Genomic DNA, 20,540 nt, shown 5'->3' on the forward strand with positions numbered 1-20,540 from the left:
GACCGTCTACTACAGTATCACATCAGACAGTGTATTGTAGTGTCCCTTAGGAAAAATTCAATTCATTTACTGCTTTAGGAGAGGAAGAATTGTCTAAACTTGTTAAATCATCAAAATCAACCACATGTATGTTAGACCCTATACCGACTAAAGGCTCGTTTCCATTGAACGGTACGGTTCGGTACAGTACGGTATGCAAATTTTGCCGTTTCCATTGTCAAAAGTTGCGAATGGTACCCTACACTGCGTTCCAAATTATTATGCAATTGACATATCAGTAAGATTTCAGTACAATAAACATTCAGATTTTAGTTTTTCTAAGTTAAAAAATAAAAATGTATGTTTGTTTATTTATCCATGTCTTTTTAGATAACTGGTATCAATCTCAGACAAAATAATTTGCCAGATCTATGGAAACCCTACTTAGAGGTTGTTCCACATTATTAAGCAAGTCACAGTTCTCATGCAATATGGGGAGGAAGAAAGATATTTCTGAAGATGAAAAGCATGAAATGGTGCAATGTTGTGCAAAAGGCATGAAAACAACTAATATTGTGTGAAACTAAATGGAGATTATCAAATTATCACAAGATTTGTGAGTGATTTAGAGCACAGCAGAACTCGGTCAGATAAAGGCTTATTAATTAAAGTTTCTATCAAAAAAATTAATTGTATCAAAAGGGCAGCTATAAAAAAAGCCAGTGTTGAGCAGCAAACAGGTATTTGAAGCTGCTGGTGTCTCTGGAGTCTTGAGAGCCTCACCATGCAGTCTGGCAGTTGTGCGTAAAGATGCATTTTAGACACCACTAACCAAACCTAACAAAGAGAAACATTTACAGTGGGTGTAGAAATACATTTTCAAACAGTTTTATTGCTGTGGTGTTTTTTTGCAGCATGGGATAGTGCATAGTGCATTGCATTTCAGAAGGCACTATCCTCCTTTTTATACCATAGCTGAAAATGGCCAGTTATGAGCTCCACATATCTTGCAAAAGTAATTTTAATACCCTCCATCTCACTTCCCAGTATTCCAGCCCAAATAATCACCCACCAGCTCCTTGCTGATGTCACAGTCTTGTTGGAACGTGGTGGCCATTCACCAACCATCCAGAAATCCATCCATTTAGACCATCCATTGTAGTACGGCATTAGTCAGTGAATAAAACTATTTAAAAATGAGTCTTCATGTATTTCTAAACCCACTGTAAATGTTTTTCTTTGTGAGGTTTGGTTTGGAGTGGCTGAAATGCATCTTTACGCACAACTGCCAGCCAGCATGGAGAGCTTCTTGAGACTCCAGAGGCACCAGCAGCTTCAAATACCTGTTTGCTGCTCAACACTGGCTTTTTTTTATAGCTGCCCTTTTAATACAATTAAATTTTTTGACAGGAACTTTCCTCAATAAGCCTTTATCTGACCGAGTTCTGCTGTGCTCTAAATCACTCACAAATCTTATGATAATTTGATAATCTCCATTCAGTTTCACACAACATTAGTTGTTTTCATGCCTTTTGCACAACATTGCACCATTTCATGCTTTTCATCTTCAGAAAGATCTTTCTTCCTCCCCATATTGCATGAGAACTGTGACTTGCTTAATAATGTGGAACAACCTCTAAGTAGGGTTTCCATAGATCTGGCAAATTATTTTGTCTGAGATTGATACCAGTTATCTAAAAAGACATGGATAAATAAACAAACAAACATTTTCTTAGAAAAACTAAAATCTGATTGTTTATTGTACAGAAATCTTACTGATTTGTCTCTTGCATAATAATTTGGAATGCAGTGTAATTCCGAACCGTACCGTACCACATTTTTGGGACCCTTTCGATGGGGTACCAAGCACAATAGTACCGTACCAAAAGGGTGGAGCTACACTCTGCAGAACGTTGATTGGTTGACAGAGAATCGTCACTTGCCCGTGCTACAAGGGGAATGACAACACAAGAGACACCACACAAATGTGGTTCAGGCAACGCGTACACTGATTATCCTCACTGTATATAGCCTATAATAAAATGAAATAAGACAAAACAACCCTCTGTTTTTGTTAAAAGTCAGTTTTAATTATCAATAATAACCATTATAAAAATATAAGTATAAAGTATGAGAAGCTATACAATAAGAAATAAAGACAAGCAAACAATTCAGTTAAACGTATAGCACACTAAGTACAACGGTAAAGTTAAATAAAAATATTAAGTTATGAAACTTCACTTTTCCCTCAGCCAAAACGATTTGCCTGGGAACAAATTATAAATTCATGAGACCAAAGATTGCCCGCTATACACAAGATGAATGATATCTCGTTTTTAACCACTACAGAGACATCTGAGTCAGCGGCAAATGTCAGAAGGATTAGCCGAGGTACAGCTGCACTCGGCTGGGTACATTAGCACTGAGTGACTGGTGATCACCTGGATCTCACAACTCCGACAATGTCAGATCAAATTTTCATATAGGCGCTATCTTTATAAATAAACCACAGTTTTGAGCTTTAAACAACTACATTCTCGCCTGAAAAACTTTTAAAACTACATTGCATGACACAATAAAGTTTAAATACACGCGTTTTCTTCTCCGCTTCTCCATTATGACGCTTGCTGCTAGATGCTGCTGCATGGACGTCTGAACTTTGCGTACTTGGTATTCTGAAATGCTGAATGTTCATCTTCTTGTGAAAGACAGCCTCAAGCTGAGAAGCAAGAACTAGATCCGCTTTATGTCCTCCATTGTTATTTACTGTGTCGTTTTCTTCTTCGCATGAGAATGACGTCGATCACTACTGTCCAGCTACACCAGGCCTATCAAGTTAGGTGGTGGAAACGCAAGCCTGATCAGGGTGTACCGTTCCGAACCACACCGAACTGTACTGAACTGAACCGAACCGGACCACTCAGTGGAAACGAGGCATAAGCTATTGAAAGAGATTAATATCATTAATTCATCTTTATCATTAGGATACGATACGTACCAAAACCTTTAAGCTGGCTATTATTAAACCTCTTATTAAAAAAAAAACACAACTTGATCCTAGAGAATTAGTCACTTACACACCGATCTCAAATCTACCTTTTCTGTCAAAAATACTGGAAAAGGCAGTTTCATCACAACTATGGAGCCCCCTCTGGGCTCGGGGCGGAGACGGGGGCAGAAAAAGGAGCCCCCTCTGGGCTTGAGGCGGAGACAGGAACCCCCTCTGGGCTCGGTGCAGAGAGGGGGGTGGAGACCGGAGCCCCCTCTGGGCTTGGGGCGGAGACAGGAACCCCCTCTGGGCTCAGTGCAGAGACGGGGTGGAGACCGGAGCCCTCTCTGGGCTCGGTGCAGAGACAGGGGCGGAGACTGGAGCCCCCTCTGGGCTCAGGTAGGGCATGGGTACCATGACCGGACAGAGGTCAGGGACTGGATCCGGGGCGAGGAGGAGACATAGAGCCGTGGCGGCGGCCATCTCACCCAATGGGTCAGGTGTGGTGGCGGCCATCTTGTGAACAGAACAACAAACTTTATGCAATGGAGAACTGACCAGGAACAGAAGGAAACACAGGGTTAAATACACAGTGAACAGAAGATCTAACGATACTAATTAACAAGACACAGCTGAACTAAAACACTAATCAAATCAGAAACCATGACAACAAACAAGTGGTGGGAAATTGAGAACAAAGGGGAATATGTGACCAAAGAAAAACAAACTCTAAACATATGAAACTAAGACCCCGTTTACACGTACATGGTTATTTTGAAAAACGGAGACATTTCCCTTCGTTTGCGCCCTTCGTTTACACGCAAACGGAGAATTCGCCTCTGAAAACGAGTCTTTCTAAAAACTCCGGCCAGAGTGGAGATTTTGAAAATCTTCGTTTGCACGTTTGCATGTAAACTGAGACAAACGGGTGTTTAGGCAGCCAACGTCACAGTATGCGCCAGAGCTCGCACCTATGTCAAAAGTGCGACCTATGTTTACATGTGATCATGGAAGCGTTCAGAGTAGCAGTCGCATTTATGTTGGTGCAAACTCTTCTCGTGTGTTTGCATTTGCAAATACAACTGCTCCATTATGTCGAGGAGCAGAGAGGAATGAGTGCTCTGAGATCAGCAATTTTGCAACAACTTTGAATCACTTCAAGAGGAATTTGGGATTCTTTTTCGGGATTCTGATTGGCTTACGTGGGCTTGAGCTGCTCGTTACACTCTTGACGTCATATATACACGCGTACGTGTAAATGAACACTTTTCTGAAAACTGACATGTGTGCACGATGTTATTTTTGAAACCGGAGAGGTTGAAATGTCCGTTTATGAAAATAGCCGCCCATGTGTAAACGTAGCCTAAACAGGACAAAACTCAACTCAAACCGTGAAGAGGGTGCCAATTTATTTCCTATCTAATGTTTATCCCTGTTTTTAGTTAGTAAGGGAGTTGAGGAAAGCTTGTGTTGTTTATTTCTTTTCTGTTACCTGAATAGGTAATTTAGTACTCCCTCTATTAGTAAGCTGATGTTTTATTTGTTGTTTTGGTCTGGCTTTCTCCTGAAGACATTTAATGATTCTCTTTTCTTGTTTGTCTTTATTTTATGAATTCAATAAACTACTTTACTTTGCCCCAGAATTACAACAATTGCTTGAGTTGGCAAGAGGACTGAAGTGATTCCTTCATGTTTATTTTTACTAATTATATCATTTTCAATATAATTGAGCCTGTTACTCCCTCTCCCAACCCTTGACTGGGAGAGGATCATAACAGTATGTGCTGAGCAACAAAATCTCTTCTTTCTAAATGAGTCACAGTCAAATCACCCTGTAGCCCAAGACTGGTCAGCAACTGAATCTAGGCAGGGGCGCTGCTCGTCCTGTGCTCTGTGTGGTCCCAACGGCCCAGTATAGTGTAACAAGCACCGTCCTTCGGATGAGACCTTAAGCTGAGATCCTGACTGTCTGTGTCAGTAAAAATCCCATGGCTCTTCTTGTAAAGAGTAGGAGTGTAACCTGCTATCCTGGCCAAATTCCCTCCATTATCAATCATGGTCTTCTAATCACCTTGTAGTGATTTTTACTCCATTCACCGGTGACGAAGTGAGTTTTGATCTCGTGTCACTTAAGGTGTGGTTATAAGTGTATCAGATGACCCCTTCCTCCTTTTGTAATACGGGGCACCAGTCAAGAATACTATCTTAACAATTTAAGAACACTCCAGAGCTGTTCAATAATTCAGAATTAATATAAAATGGAGGGAGTCGGTCAAATGATTTATTTGAAGGATTTGTGAGAGTCCGGTCAACTAGTAGAGTCTTTGATCATCAACACAAGGAAGACACAGTTATAATAAAATCAATTAAATTTATTAACAATAAACATGCAAGAGTAAATACCACAACGATTAATAACGAAATAATGAATATGCACTTCTAAAAGATAGTAAAATAATAATCAAAGGAGAATACTGAATTAAATCAAAGAAACAAATAAATGAAGTGAACACAGAATGGATAAATACAATGCTGTTGAACGGAATGTAGGATGGAAGAGAATTGTATGGGAATGCTTCTAATGGAAGCCACCTAATGGCTCTGGTAAAATGGTGATAAATAATTGCTTATTTATCATTCAACAAATAATATCCCTATTATTTGTAACAAACTGACCTCAAGTAGCTGTTATCTAAACAGGTTAGAATAACATATGCTGCGTGTATAAACTAATGCCAAGGTCTCTAGAAAAGAGTTTATATTTACGTTCCACACAGTCGGGTGATCAATCCGGTAGCAGAGACGTCTTCCACTGATGATGCAGGCTGCATGCAGTGGGAGGGCGCAGAGTTGCGATCCAGTAGTCGTGCCACGCTGGGCTGTAGGATGCTGAACTTCGGTTGCGCCAAGAAGGTCCTTTAGGATGGACTGGGCAGCTGGGTCAGATGAATCTTCACAGGTTCCTTTGCAGGCTGGCTGCGTCGCTGAGGAGCTGTGTGGTACAGGCAATGTCTGCCGATGCAGAGGTCCTTTGCGGACTGGGCTGCGCTGCTGTAGGAGCCGTAAGGGTCAGATGAAGTCCCTCAGTGCTGGGGCCCTTTTTGCAGCTAGAGTGCAGCTGAAAGCAATGTAAAAGGTTTTGCTCGCGAAAGCTTCACCTTAACCGTCTTGTAGTCTCTTTCCTCGTCAGGTCAGAAACTCAGGACGTGGAGTGTCTGTTAATGTCTCCTTCCCCGTCAAGCTGGAAACGCAGAACAAGGGTGTGTCTACCCGGGGGACATATTTATCCCTTTCTGATGAGGAGGAGATTGAAATGTGGCGCCTTGCCGATCCTGGAGTGTGATTGGCTACTGTTATCTGAAGCACCCTCGGTGTTGCCCATCCTAGTGTGGAACTCATTTGCATAGCATAAAGTACAGTGTTAAAATAGTGTCTTTAACATTTTACCCATGCATTATTTCTTTACCAAACCTCTTTCAAATTTTTAAAGGCATTGTAGGGAGTAGATAGACACCAAACACACTATGAAATGGTTAAATCATCGTCCATGCATTTGTTTATTTGTGAACAGGTCTGTCACATGACCTGCTGTTTTAACAGTCAGTAACCATTAACATAAACTGTGCTTTGCATGAAGACTGGTAGTTGTCCCAACATCTTATCTGATGTTGCTGAACATTACACACCAGCAGTTAGAGAGGGGCCCTGTCGTAAACTTGTCCCTGGAATGCCATCTTGACTGGTGTTCACAACAACCTCATAGTTCTCAAGCTCTAAATTTCATCTCTAGAACAGTACACATGCCGTCTGATTTAACCTTGCCACACAGGTCACACGTGCACTGAATGAGTTTTGCACTAATCAGTTGTTCCAAAAGGTGGCAGCGCTGGTCCCGGCCGTTGTTTCACAATAGAAAACTAAACTAGAGACAGAACAACAACAACAACAGATGCCCACATTAACCAGCGCTTGTGTGAGGGGGTTATGAGATGACCACAACTTTAATTTAAAATATTACAAAACATTTTATTGGTCATAACATCTGGAGAAAAATAGCACAGACACTGGTCAAAGATGAAAAATGTTCTAGTTGTGTTCACCTAAATGTTCACCGGTAGAAATGTGTATTAATTTGAATATAAATTATTTAAATATAAAAGCCATTTGTGTGAACATGTTATTCTACTCTTATAATCATGTATCTGACTGTGTGTGTCTGTGTAAGAGAATAAATGTTTTTGCAAATGTTGGAGCCTCTCGCTCTGCCATTAGATTTATGGTAAGCTGTGCATCTCCTCTTGCAATTAAAAAAAAATAAAAATATTTGTAGGATGAGTGAGACCCTCTGATTTAAATAGGTTGAATTCACATATGAACAGACTGAATTCACACCACAAATATGATGTATTGACCCCACCTTGAAGGAGAACTGTAGTAAAACTTCCATAGAAATCTGTCCTGATCAGCTGCAATGAGAGACACGACAAAGAAACATCATCCAAAGATGACAAAGTTCATCTTCAAGAATTTTATTTTCTTGTATATGTTTTTTTGTCTGCTGATTCTGCTTGAATCAGAAATAATTTAGTTCAGTAACAAGTGAATTATAAAGCTCTTTAATTGTAGTTGTTACTAGATGGAATTGAATTGTAGAGGTCTCTTATTTAATTCTTACAAGTAAAAATGCAATTACGATGAGTAACACAGGGAGAAATTTAGGCTTGTGGTACAGGTCAGTGAGAAGAGAGCTGCCAGCCGATTATTTCCCCATCACATCATGAAAAACACTGGTGAAGCTCTGCATTATCCCACTCCATGTTAAAACTGAGACAGAGAATGATATAACCAACTTTGAATTAGTTAAAATTAGTCACTTTGAATTAGTTCTTAAATTTAACATGTGGTCACGTCACCAAGACAATTTAAACATTTTCATGACTTTTAATTTGTAAAAACATTTTGATTCCCGAACTGGTTATTGTTAGGCTCAGCTGTCGCTGTTACTGGAAAACCTTTACCCAGCGTGAGCCAATCCTTAAATTCTGTTCTGTCTCTCATATGAAACTATACCGCCAGAGGACTGCGACTGCAACACATCATCATTCAGACTGCTTTTCATACCGCTTTTGACATTTTTGCAATAAATTATTGTGATTACACTCATCTGTCTGTTATGTTTTTCTTTATAACTACATATTTTAAGAGATGATGTTTACATGTAGTGGTCAGAATGTCTTTTTAATGTTACTAAAAGTGTAATTTCACATTTCTGTCCATCAAGTTTTATATATTCTTTTTATATTCTCTATAAAATGGTTAAGTTTAGGTTTGGGGCAGGGTGAAGGGATCTACAATTTATCTATATAATTATACTAATATCTTTATGATATTTCAGCTTCTATCCAAATGTTCAAAAATGCATTTTGCACCTGAAAATGTTACATATTGAAATGATTATGTAATGATATTAACAATGAGCCCAGGCTGAGTGGACAGAATGATAGATCTAACAATTCGTAGCTGATGAAAATAAATGTAATTTCCCCCCTTCAAATACCGCGCTGCAAACGCGGTCAATGCTGGCTAATGACCATGGTATAAACAGGATAATCCACAGCTAGCTGTGCAATGATATATGTAACTGCACTCTTTTGAAGTTGATGGATAGCTAACTGTGCTAGGGATGCCAAAAGACATAGTACTAGTAGTAACAGATTTGGCCCAAAAGATCCGTCCTTTTGAAAATCATTGAATAATTTTCACAGTATAAAATAGCATACTTTTTTTTTTTTCACTGAAAAAACAATCAAACATAACCAGATCTGCTGTATGGACTTTTAATGTACCAATAACAACCTGAACATTTCAAAATGTTTCCCAACACCAGCCACATTGAAAATGAACAAGCCCCTGAAGACTTCCTACAGATACTGAGTGATTGTGTGATAATACATGCATTTGAACCTCATTTAAATGAACACAATGCACACTGTTGAAACAAATATTTTCTGAGTTGTAAAGTTCCTTTATGCATAAATAATATTTGAGACTTTCCTCAAAAACAGTTCCTTTCTGCATAAATACTGGCCACACAAACAGATGAGGAACACAACGCAGGAGAGTTGACATCGTGACAACACCGAAACTCTCCAAAAGTGTAAATGGAAATATAGAAAAACTTGGGAAATATACAGAGAAGATGGGAATAGCAACTGAAAACATCTATGAAAATTATGATGTTACAAGCGGTAAATTCGAAAAAGAGACCACGGATTGTAACACAATGAGAATCCAGTCATTTGAACTCACAGGTACTGATACACATTTCATCACACAACATAACAGCAAAAATGGGATCAATAATGACTTAAAGATAGAAGCATTTACTCAGTTTTCATTATTTCAGTTACTCTGTGAAGTGAATGAAGAGTATAACAGGGTGTTTGTTGATCTCCAGGAGCTGAAGGTGTGAAGATCAGAAGCTCCAGAGCAGCTGCAGTGTGTTTGATGCTCCTGTGTGTTCTTCTGCTGACCGCAGTCATAGTGCTGTGTGTCATGTTCACTGGAGAGAGACAGCGGCTCATATCCAAGAATGACAACCTCACTGATGAGAAAGACCAGCTCATATTCATGTTCACTGGAGAGAGACAGCAGCTCATATCCAAGAATGACAACCTCACTGATGAGAAAGACCAGCTCATATTCAAAAATGAGAATCTGACTAGAGAGAGAGACCAGCTAAAACAGGAGAAAAGAGATCTTCAGAGGAGTCTTGGTAAAATGGGTGAGTTTCTCTGGTCATTTTATAGAAGGAATGTGATCTGGTTAGTATTCATAAGCAAGTGTAATTCTGGTACACATAATATGGAGCACATGAAAAGCTTCTACAAACCCTAATCTAAAACATTTAAAGTGTAAAATGTAAACTTGACATATAACCTACTAGCTGCATGTACAGGTGCTGTTGTGTTGGGGTTAAGTGACCTAATTTAAAAGAAATATAATTTAACCTCAAAGACGAGTCAAGTTAAAAATCCAAATGAACAACCTGACTGATCTAATTTGGAAAACTGCTACATGTGATCATACAACAGCTTGTTGGCTATTGCACTAAGCACATAGTAATTTCAAATAGCAAAAAAAAAAAAAATTCTTTGCACTAAGTGTATCTATCTGACTGGTAAAGATATCCTCGAAGGTCCAGGAAGAGACTTTTTGAAGTGGTCACAATATGAGCTGCACATGTCACAGTCGATTTACCAACCACATCCTCTTCAAGTTGATACTGTGTGCAGTCAGAATAGGGAGAATAATGGGAGCAGAAAAGGTGGATTCAAACTTGGTTCGATCACATCAGAAGTTGATTCCACTGTTATTCCACATCAACTATCTCACTTACTAAATGAGTTTGCTTAGCCACTGTAACTTGTAGTTTAGAGAAGACTGAAATAAAGAGCTAGTTGAACCGGTTGTGTTTATACTGTAGATGGATGGACTTACTATCAGTCCAGTCTTTACTTCATTTCCTCTGAGTTGAAGAGCTGGAATGAGAGCAGAAGATACTGTAGAGACAGAGGAGCAGACCTGATCATCATCAACAACACAACGCAACAAGTGAGTGTGATAGAGTTTGTGAGCTGGTCATGTGTCTGTTGTCAATTTAAGATATTAAATGTACTATTGTTTAATATTTTTAGGAGTTTGTGAACAGGATTTATGGCAATACTGTAATCTGGATTGGTCTGAGTAAAGTGGATGGCAGATGGAAATGGGTTGATGGCAGCGCACTGAACTCTGGGTGAGAAATCACCGATCTGATTATTATCTAATGATTCTCACAGTATCGTTTCACAGAGAAAGTAGCGTGTAACGCTGATCTGTATTTTCAGGTTCTGGGCATATGCAGAGCCAAATGGATATATAGGACAGTACTGTGCTCTAAGTTATTCCACACGGTGGTATTATGCTTTATGTGATAATGCTTATAGATGCATCTGTGAGAAGAGTATTTTACCCAATATACTGCCCTAGAAACATCACACACTTTGTTATATCCAAATTTAACATTGCAATAATTTCTTGAACTGCTGATGAAAATTAAATATATTTCAATAAATACCTAAATAGTACTTTACAAACACACATGCATAATTAATTGGCCTATTATTGGACAGCTGTTTGTTTTGTGTTTATTATGTAATAAACCATCTTTAAACTCTTTGTTTTGAATACACATATATTCTTTATTATTAATTCTAAAATATTCCCTCTCTCTCTCTCTATTATATATATATGGAAATCTGAATATATGAAAGTCTGAATATATGAAATTAAAGTTATATTCAATGAAAACTGACATCATCAAAGCACCATCTTGTGTTTTTCATTTGTGATTGTTCAGATGTTGAACTATGAGTGAGTCTGAACAAAATCTAGTAGCAACAATTTTAAGTAATAATGAATTAATAAAATAAAAATACTGGAAACCGGACTCAATACGCTTCTAACGATGAATAAATCCGTTCACTATTTAATCGCGGTAGACTTAACGCGCCTCACAGGCCAAGTTCCTGTTTGTCCGGCAACAGAAAGAAACATGCCTTCCACCTTGACCTCACAGGGACTACACACAGCATCTCCTATCTGCAATCTTCACCTGTTCACTAGAAAGGGTCCTAGACAGAAGAGGTAAGAATAGAACTCAATGCATTTGAATTGAGGTTGGTAAGAGTTTCAAGCAGTCTGCTCCTTATTTAAGTAAACAGAAAAAAAATAAAATAATAAACGTTGATGTTTAAATAACTGATATCTAGTGCTCTGACACACAACCTCAGTTCACACTGCATTTCCTCTGACTGACAGCTGAGAGATGCAGATCTGACGTCATGAACCACAGAGAGGAACAAGCGAGTGAGAGATTGTGTGTTTGAATCTGCTTAAAATGCTTTAGGATTTTATTAGAACTGCTCCCAGTGAAAACAAAGTGACAAAGTTCTTCTCCATGTATTTCATTTATACAAAATGAGCAAAGTGTGTGAGCAGCTAGCAACTTGTGCTGCCAGTGTGCAAATCACACAAAGGCCTTCAAGGGGGTCCGTGATGCACATAAAGCACTTTACATATAGTTTACATATGTGACTACAACCTTTATTACCTTTGTAGACTGCAGTTTTTATTCTACTTAAACATATGCATCTGTATTGTTCAAATATTGTTACATCAAGCAATCACAATTTTACAGACTTGGACACAGCCTCTGAAGGTGATGATACACAGAGAAACCTTTTGAGCAATGTTGCCATCAACGGGCAATCTGGACAGAGGGCGACGGATCAAAGAGGAGCAAATCTATTGCCAACCCAATAAATACTTCATTATAAACACTTGATAGCCACTTAAACTTTTCAAATTTTCTTTGTTTAATTAAATATAAATGTCTTTCTGATCTGATTTGTGATTGGAAAAGGGAGAAGAGCGAGTTCGGCAAAAACTGAAAACATTTGATGGCTAAATTTCAGTCTACGCACATTAAATTGGAAATCTGTTGGTATTTTAAGCATTAAAAGAGGTAAATTCCCTGTCTTGGGTTGACACATGACAACTTACCAGCATAAAAAGATAGAAGTTCATACACCTTTTTCCTCCACTGCCGCTGAGTGGCCGCCATATTCTTTGATTTTTTTTTTTAAATCTCCAAGCTCGTCACATGATCGTCTGTTAGCATTCTGATTGGAGGATCGCAAAAACTGTCCACGACATCGACCGATCTAATCCTGATAGAAATGTGTTGCTTATTCTCAATGGGAAAGTGCCCAAGCAACATTGTTTAAAAAGTTGCCCCGTGTATCATCACCTTGAGTGTCGACTTTGAGTTCTGTTAATTCACGGTATATTTCTATGGTGACTTTCTAAATAAATATTACAGAATGCATTGTTTTACTGTATCTACAGTACATTGATCACATTACTGTTTTAATGGAAATTGGCAAACTACTGTCAGCAACAATCCTGCATTCATTTAAGGTGACTGATATATTGAAGGTAATGTTGATTCCAGCAGCTGCTCATGTTCTCTTTCTCACATGATGTTTACACAATGCTATCACATTTGTGAAAATGCTTACACAACAGGTTTATAGTGTCACAGAAATGACACAGTTTCAGCTTTAAAATGAACAGTTGTGTTGATTTGAATGTTTTTTAATTCTTTCTCATTTAATTCAACATTTTCATTGCAAATTATATTAGCCACATAATAATGATTGAAAATAACATTGAAAACTGAACATGAATCTCAGAATTCATGTGTGACCCTGGACCACACAACCAGTCATATACATCACCTGAATAAATACTCATTCATTGATGTATGGTTTGTTAGGATAGCATAATATTTGGCTGAGATACAACTATTTGAAAATCTGAGAGTGTAAAAATCAAAATATTGAGAAAATCACCTTTAAAGTTGTCTAAATGAAGTCCTTAGCAATGCATATCCACTCATAAAAATGATTTTTTTTTATATATATATTTATGGTGGGAAATTTACAAAATGTTCATGTTGATTTCAACATTTACTAATACATTATTAAAATCTTGTTAACATTAGTTAATGCACTGTGAACTAACATGAACAAACAATGAACAACTGTATTTACATTAACTAATGTTAACAAAGATTAGTAAATACAGAAACAAATGTATTGCTCATGGTTAGTTCATGTTAGATAAAACATTAAGTAATGTTTAACTAATGAACCTTATTTTAAAGTGTTACTGTACAAACTACATAAAAACATTGTTTGTACAGAAAGTGAGAACATGAGCAGGTGCTGATAATCAAACTCTCCTTCACTGTATAAGAAGAGAAACCAGGGCTCCACAAAGCAACATTGACACTGATCTACTGAACTGGTCCGTGTCACAAAAATACATAATTGAGCCATGCAATCTTTTTAATAATTATTTATTTATAATTGTGTTTTAAATCTATGCAGAGTTCCAGTGTTCTCTGAGAAACTATGGCGGTCTGGACGGTCTATCTGTCTCTCTGTCTTCTGGTCGCTTTGAATGCTTCAGGTAAAACTATTATTCCACATTTCACATCGTAACTGTTATTTTACCATGAATTGAAGCACATCTGGGACTATGTAATGAGTGATCAGAAGCAGGAATAGAATGTTCTAATACAATATTGGCACCTGAGTTTGTCTCTGAATTATTATAATATTAAGACAATAAAACAATTATATCATTATATAAGCCTAAGTTATGGATTCTTATGAATGTACTTATATTATTATTTTTGACAATAAAATGCAACAACTTATTTGCCTGTGTGATCTGTAGTATATATTTATTAGTAGTAGTAGTAGAAGTTGTAGTAGCACTTCTACTGCTGCTGCTATAAGTTCTGTTTTAAAAATATAGTATTTCTTTATTTTTTAAGTGGAAACGCATCCTGTTGGAAATAAACGCTGTAGCGGTAAGGCCTCTCTTGTCTTCTACTCTTGTCAGTGTTTATGTATTGTACAGCTGATGATCATGTTCTCCAGCATGCTTTAAAAATCTTCTAAAGAGCATCTTAGAAGCAAAAATCTAACTTATGTGTCTATAAAGAGTGCAAAATCTTAAATGTCTTTCTTTTCGCATCAAGACATTTCTTTGAAAATGTAAGACCTTTGTTTATTTAAACAGGCTGTTAGAGTCATTTAAAGGTACACTATGTAGCTTTTTATGTTCAAAATGAACAAAATTTAAATGAGTCAATACATCAGTCCTTCCAAAACGTGTTTTTGTCTTATATATTTTGAACTTGCGTATTTTAAATTGCATACATTCATCACTTGCCCGTGTGTGTCATATCCGTGTGTGTGTGTGGGAGTGGCAGAGCGAGAAAGGTTGACATGGAGCCGCTAAATCTCTGTGCAATCACACATTTTAAACAAACACCGAACAGAGGAAAGTCTGCTGGCAAAAAGAGAACGAGACAGAGCTCGTAATAAAACAAGAACCAACATTAGCTTGGCTTTAGAACTGAAGGATTTGAAATGTTGTAAAAGTGACGTGGTGATGATGGAGTTTTTATTACTCTAGTGGTGAGGAAGTGGTGACTGCCATATGCAGCTCTCTAACAGAGCACAACTGAAACAATGTAGCATGCCTTTTTGTTTTTTAACTGCTAAATGGCCAAAAGTCACATAGGGTACCTTTAAATGAAAATTATTAATTTAATTACATGAAAGGTCATTAATGGTCAAATAAATAAATAAATAAAACTTTCATTTAACAGAGTGTAAGGAAGGATGGGTTTCCTATGAATGCAGATGCTTCAAGTTTTTCAGTAACCGTTACACGTGGGCTAGAGCTGAGGTAAGATACATTCAGCTTCTGATATGACATAAAAATCATATAAGAATATTCTTGGATTAACTCTGTAAACATCTGTGACACCTGTCAGTTATCAGAGGAAAGTCATTTCAACTTGTTCCTCAGTTTAAAAACAAAAAAAAACTATATGTTAACAGTAAAGAATTACATTGGAGCTCTAGGAGGCGAACATACATCACTGTGATAATACTGAAACATCATAAAGGTGTGAAAATACAGACACAACACATTTCATGTTATCATGTGAGGATCGCTTAAGAACTTAATCTATGTGAAGTTATATCTAATCTATATACAGTCTGGGTTCTCTCAAAGATATTTGCATTCTCTCGCTAAACCTGTTGTGCCATCTGACAAACACTTCCTGCTTAATTTGCCGCTGGCAGTGGTTCAGAAAGCTCTGTGTGGTTCATATTTTGAATTTGGACTCACACATAAAGAAATGCTTTTTTAAATAGAGATTACTATTATCCCACCATTCTGAAAACAAAACATTAGACAACTAAACAAAATAGAATGTAATTCACTTAAGGTTCTGACTAAATGTTCTATTTAATGTTTAAGTTAGTCTTTTTATAAATATCTTAGTCCTATATATGCATTTATAATGTTTATTAAAAAAAAATCATTTAAATTAATTTATGTTCAATAAATGAATTGTTGAAATTGATGAATCAAATAGATTAGTCTCTGGTCCCCACCTACTGCTGTAATAATAGACACAATCTTTATTTGAAGCGTAACATTAGTTTCAAAGGCGCATTTTTCCTGAGTTTACACCGTACGCTGCAGCAGCTCGGCAGCAGTTTTGGTGTCGAGTCTATTTTTTTCAGTTAAAGCGCCTGTACAAGTTTGAAGGACAATTTGAGTTCACACAAAAAAATGTATATGTTGCACAGAATAAGCATATATTTGTAGAGTAGTATGATTACATTTAATATACACTAATTATGAATGAGAATATTGTTAATAAATTGTTTACTTAATCAGCTGAGTCAGTGTACTGGTGAAGGGATAGATCACAGAGGCCAATTGATGAAAGGTATGCCAAGAAATTTAATGCTCCCTTGGAAAAGTATTTTTAGTATTTTTAAAATACAAAAATATAGTAGTTTATTTTGATGCACTTAAAATTAAGTCCAAAGTTCAAAATAAAACTCAATTAACTGCTGTCTGAGCCACTTATAACAGAACTTACAATAGGTTGTGCGAGAGAACGCAAATATAAAGGTTTTGGAAAATATTTTTTCCTCCCATTACAATTTTTTTTTTCCACCACCATGGGCCCTATAATACACCCGGCGCAATGCGACGCAAGGCGCAGCGCAAGTGTGTTTGCTAGTTTGCGTCCGGCGCCGTTCGCGTTTTCCCGTTCAGCGCCACGTCCTTAAATTAGTAAATGCATTTGCGCCAGTTAGTGCGCCCATGGGCGTGCTGGTCTAAAAAAGAGGTGTGTTCAGGCGCATTGCCGGCGTATTGCTATTTTAAGGAGCTGAAAATAGACTGCGCCATAGACCAACTCAAACCTGGTCTAAAGTCTAAAGTCAATGGCGCAATATTTTTTTTGTTAGAGCGCGTTGGTAGAAACTGCACCTCTGGGCACGTCCACAGTGCGCGTTGACTTTGCTTATTACACACAATGCGCATCACACAAACATGCCAAATATTAAAAACAAAACGATTACAGTGTAAAAGAATATTATTGTGTAGGCTACATAAATATAAAAATGTAATGATGAATAGTCATTGCGTGCATTAGAATTAGGCTACCTATTTTCAATTCAGCCTATTACTGCTTATAATGATGAACGAAATTGGCTAATTAATTGAACAATCGTGCCAATACACACACATATATATTAACTGACTCATCGCGCGGCGCTATTTGAAAGCCTGCATCCAACGCAGACGACTGAAAGACTGACTGGCCACTTAACAGGTAATTTCAGCTTTTTCGCCAACAAATTCCGGCATGTAAATATCAATCCGCCATGGCACAAGCGCATCTCGCTCTTAAAGGGAATGGGAGATGACACTCTGATTGGTTTATTGAACGTTACGCCCATTACTCATTAAGAGAATAGGGACAACCCATTTCAAAAATGCGCCCCGGCGCACGGACCGTTTTTCCGTCGTTAAAATAGCAAAAGTGGATTTGGACACGCCCTGAGTGCACCTGCGCCGTGCGCTTTACACTTTGCGTTTAGATCGTTAAAATAGGGCCCCATGTCTTTTTATGGGCTCCATAGATTTTAAACTTCACAGATAAAATAACAAACAAACAAACAAACAAACAAACAAAAATAATAAACAGCACAATGAGTAAAAATTATTTCGGTGGTAATTGAAGGCATGTCAGATATTTTGGAATATTAATAAAAAAATAATAATAATAAAATAGTGGTGTTTGCTCATGTCTCCGCCTCTACAGAAAACCTGTTTGGACTATGGTGGGAACCTTGCTTCTGTACACAGTCATGAGGAGTACATGTTTGTACAGAACCTGGTTAGACACGAAACTCAGAGCACAACAAGTACCTGGATCGGAGGCTATGATGCTGTGGAGGTATACAGTTATTTTTTTGATCATGCTTTCTGTGCTACTGGGCATTTACAGTAACATTCACATTAAAATTTAACATTTTTCAAAATGCATGAGCATAGATGTGTTTTTATCATGTATTTTTGGTCCTCAGAACAGTTAGTTTAGTGCATTGGCAGCCATGAGAGGCACCGCTCACCATGATGATGTCATACTCCAGTGTTTGTATCGTGAAACTCGATGTGAGATAGAATTTGAGCAGTTTAGCTTTTTCTTACATATTTTCACTTATTCTTTACTGATACCCCTTTCTGTGAAATAATTTGTTCATCATTTCTGTTTAGATTTCTGACATGTATAAAGTGGGGTGAGGGTTGATGAGGAATCATCTTTTAGAAAAATAAAAATAAGATTAAGCTATGTGATGCAAAAACTTGGGAAAATGAGATCCAGGCAGATGATAAAGTTGATGAAAAATTATTTATTCATTACAATTAAATTTAGCCTCACACGCAAACTTTAATCGATAATGAAAATACTTAATAAAACCAAAAGGTAAAATAACAACCATAACGAAGCAGTCAATAGTTAATAAAATTTAGAGTATTGTAAAATCCAGAGTATTGTATCTAATAGATGAAGATCAAAAAGAGCAATAATTAAGACATTTGCAGATAAGAGACAAGAAATAGGGCCTAGAAGCCAAGGAGAGCAAAGGAGGAAAAAGCTGAATTATCAATGAGCCGGTCAGCTTTATACCATGAGCATATAGGGAAATTTACATCCACACAAACGGATGTTTTTGTTAAAAGAAAAGGTTAAATGGTTTTACCCAGTGTCAAAAATAGATATGAGTTGTTTTGACCCCCTTTGGGAATTTTGCAAATCTTACCCTTTTAAATGTCATCAGGAAAAATAACAGACATATTTTGATCAGATTTCAAATTCAAATGGTTAATTCTGCAGGCGTCCAATGTCTAACCACAAACGTGTCAGCGTGACCTGTCACATTGGAACACTTGAAGAACAACTGAACATACATACATACTCTTAAATATAAAATAAGAATAACCATAAGGGTACAATAACAAGTAAATACTTGAAAATATGATAAGAATTAATCTATAAAGTATGAGTACATAAATAAATGAAAGCAAAAGTAAAACTGATAAATCATAAGCCATAAATGATTAAAAAATGAATATTAATAAAAGTGCATGAATATGAATATTGACCATTTCGGATCCACCACTATGTAAAGCTGTGGACATAAACACAATGCTGTTTTTTCTCTTCTGTTCACAGGAGGGAGTTTGGTTCTGGAGTGATGGAACCAAAATGAACTATCAAATATGGTCGCCTGGAAATCCCAATAACCATGGATATGAGCACTGCATTCAGATAAACGATGTCCGTAAGTAATTTCTGTTAATCCTCATGAAATAATATTATAAATGATCCATCAATCTGAATTGTGTTAGACCATACATCATGTCATATTTTCAGAAGCTAGAAAATAACTTTTTTCCAGTTTGTTGAATTCAGGAATATTCCTCACAAAACATTGTTGCTGACTGTTTTCTAGACATCAAATACTACTATGTCTGTGTCTACAATACTAAATAAACTTTAAATGAACATTAGTATTTTTCATAATGCACAAATGATAAAAACAAATATTTTCTTCTGTCTTGCAACAGATGGCAACTGGAATGATAACAAATGTCATGCAGAGATGCCCTTTGTGTGTGCGTACCGAACCAGCATGTGAACAATCAATGTAGAAGAAACAAGCTACTTTGATTCATTTACATTCCATTAAATGTGTAATGGAGGCTAATAAAGGTGTAAAAAAAAGTTTTTTACTATAAAGTCTATTTTAAAGCAGTGAAATCAATTACATACACCTTATGAACTGAGTAAATATAAGTAAGAAAATTAAGTATCTGAGTAACTGCATTTGGTACATTAACAAATAAAACTGAGTAAAATTAATTGGGGAAAAACATTTTAAAACAAAATATATACAAGTAATATTAACAGTTTTTTATGAGTAATATTAACTTTTAATTTCCTCTTAAACTTTCTTAAATACTCACACAACCACATACAAGACTTTTATTGTTGCTGAGTACAGCAATACAGCATATTTTAAACTGTTTTAACATGTATACAATTTTGCCTACATTTAAACTCATGTGATACGACCCCCGGAGTGGTGCAGGGGTACAGGGGTACAGGGGTATAACATTTAAAATTGACATTAGAAAGTAATGTGTGGGACAGAGAACCATGAAGCCGAATGAATATAGTGCAATAAAATAATTTATTAAATGTGAATACAAAGTAAATATATAAAGGTATGATTAATAGAAACAATCGAAGGGACGCGGGCGGCGCCAAAGAAAAGAAAGTAAGAAAACCAAACTAGTCTAACTTACAGTAAATATCCCTTAAGACTAACTACTGATAGGAAAATGTGAAAAAGAAAAGTCTACAGCATCCGAGATGCCATAACTAACCTACACTGCCTAGCCAAAACCAAAAGGACATGGGCTGGCACTCGCCCCTAACCTAAGATAGTTTGCGGTTTGATATTCAGATTTATTTTGGCTCTAAATAGGCAGCGCGCTGTCATAT

The 20,540-nt window shown here is 36.9% G+C and overlaps 2 protein-coding genes across 2 annotated transcripts; both read left to right on the forward strand.

Annotated features, from left to right (window-relative positions):
* The first annotated feature begins 8,869 nt into the window (after nt 1-8,869).
* LOC125247703 (CD209 antigen-like protein C) lies at nt 8,870-11,353 on the forward strand. The gene is made up of 5 exons (XM_048159151.1): nt 8,870-9,279; nt 9,426-9,752; nt 10,455-10,582; nt 10,666-10,766; nt 10,858-11,353. Exons 1-5 carry the CDS (start codon nt 9,168-9,170, stop codon nt 10,997-10,999), a joined length of 810 nt encoding a protein of 269 aa, XP_048015108.1. The 5' UTR covers nt 8,870-9,167; the 3' UTR covers nt 11,000-11,353.
* Nucleotides 11,354-13,799: 2,446 nt separating this feature from the next.
* Nucleotides 13,800-19,744, forward strand: LOC125248185 (galactose-specific lectin nattectin-like). Its single transcript, XM_048159887.1, has 7 exons — nt 13,800-13,882; nt 13,966-14,047; nt 14,418-14,453; nt 15,261-15,340; nt 17,790-17,924; nt 19,206-19,314; nt 19,601-19,744. Exons 2-7 carry the CDS (start codon nt 13,990-13,992, stop codon nt 19,669-19,671), a joined length of 489 nt encoding a protein of 162 aa, XP_048015844.1. The 5' UTR covers nt 13,800-13,882; nt 13,966-13,989; the 3' UTR covers nt 19,672-19,744.
* Nucleotides 19,745-20,540: the final 796 nt, after the last annotated feature.

Source organism: Megalobrama amblycephala, linkage group LG1, assembly GCF_018812025.1.
Source record: "Megalobrama amblycephala isolate DHTTF-2021 linkage group LG1, ASM1881202v1, whole genome shotgun sequence".
NCBI lineage: Eukaryota > Metazoa > Chordata > Actinopteri > Cypriniformes > Xenocyprididae > Megalobrama > Megalobrama amblycephala.

Bases quoted from the DNA above. Each gene is read 5' to 3' on its own strand.
- LOC125248185 (XM_048159887.1), top strand. From the start codon at position 13,990: ATGGCGGTCTGGACGGTCTATCTGTCTCTCTGTCTTCTGGTCGCTTTG. The intron at 14,454-15,260 runs GTAAGGCCTCTC...TTCATTTAACAG, and splicing joins TGGAAATAAACGCTGTAGCG to AGTGTAAGGAAGGATGGGTT. The intron at 19,315-19,600 runs GTAAGTAATTTC...GTCTTGCAACAG, and splicing joins CATTCAGATAAACGATGTCC to ATGGCAACTGGAATGATAAC.
- LOC125247703 (XM_048159151.1), top strand. From the start codon at position 9,168: ATGGGAATAGCAACTGAAAACATCTATGAAAATTATGATGTTACAAGC. The intron at 10,583-10,665 runs GTGAGTGTGATA...TAATATTTTTAG, and splicing joins TCAACAACACAACGCAACAA to GAGTTTGTGAACAGGATTTA. The intron at 10,767-10,857 runs GTGAGAAATCAC...CTGTATTTTCAG, and splicing joins GGCAGCGCACTGAACTCTGG to GTTCTGGGCATATGCAGAGC.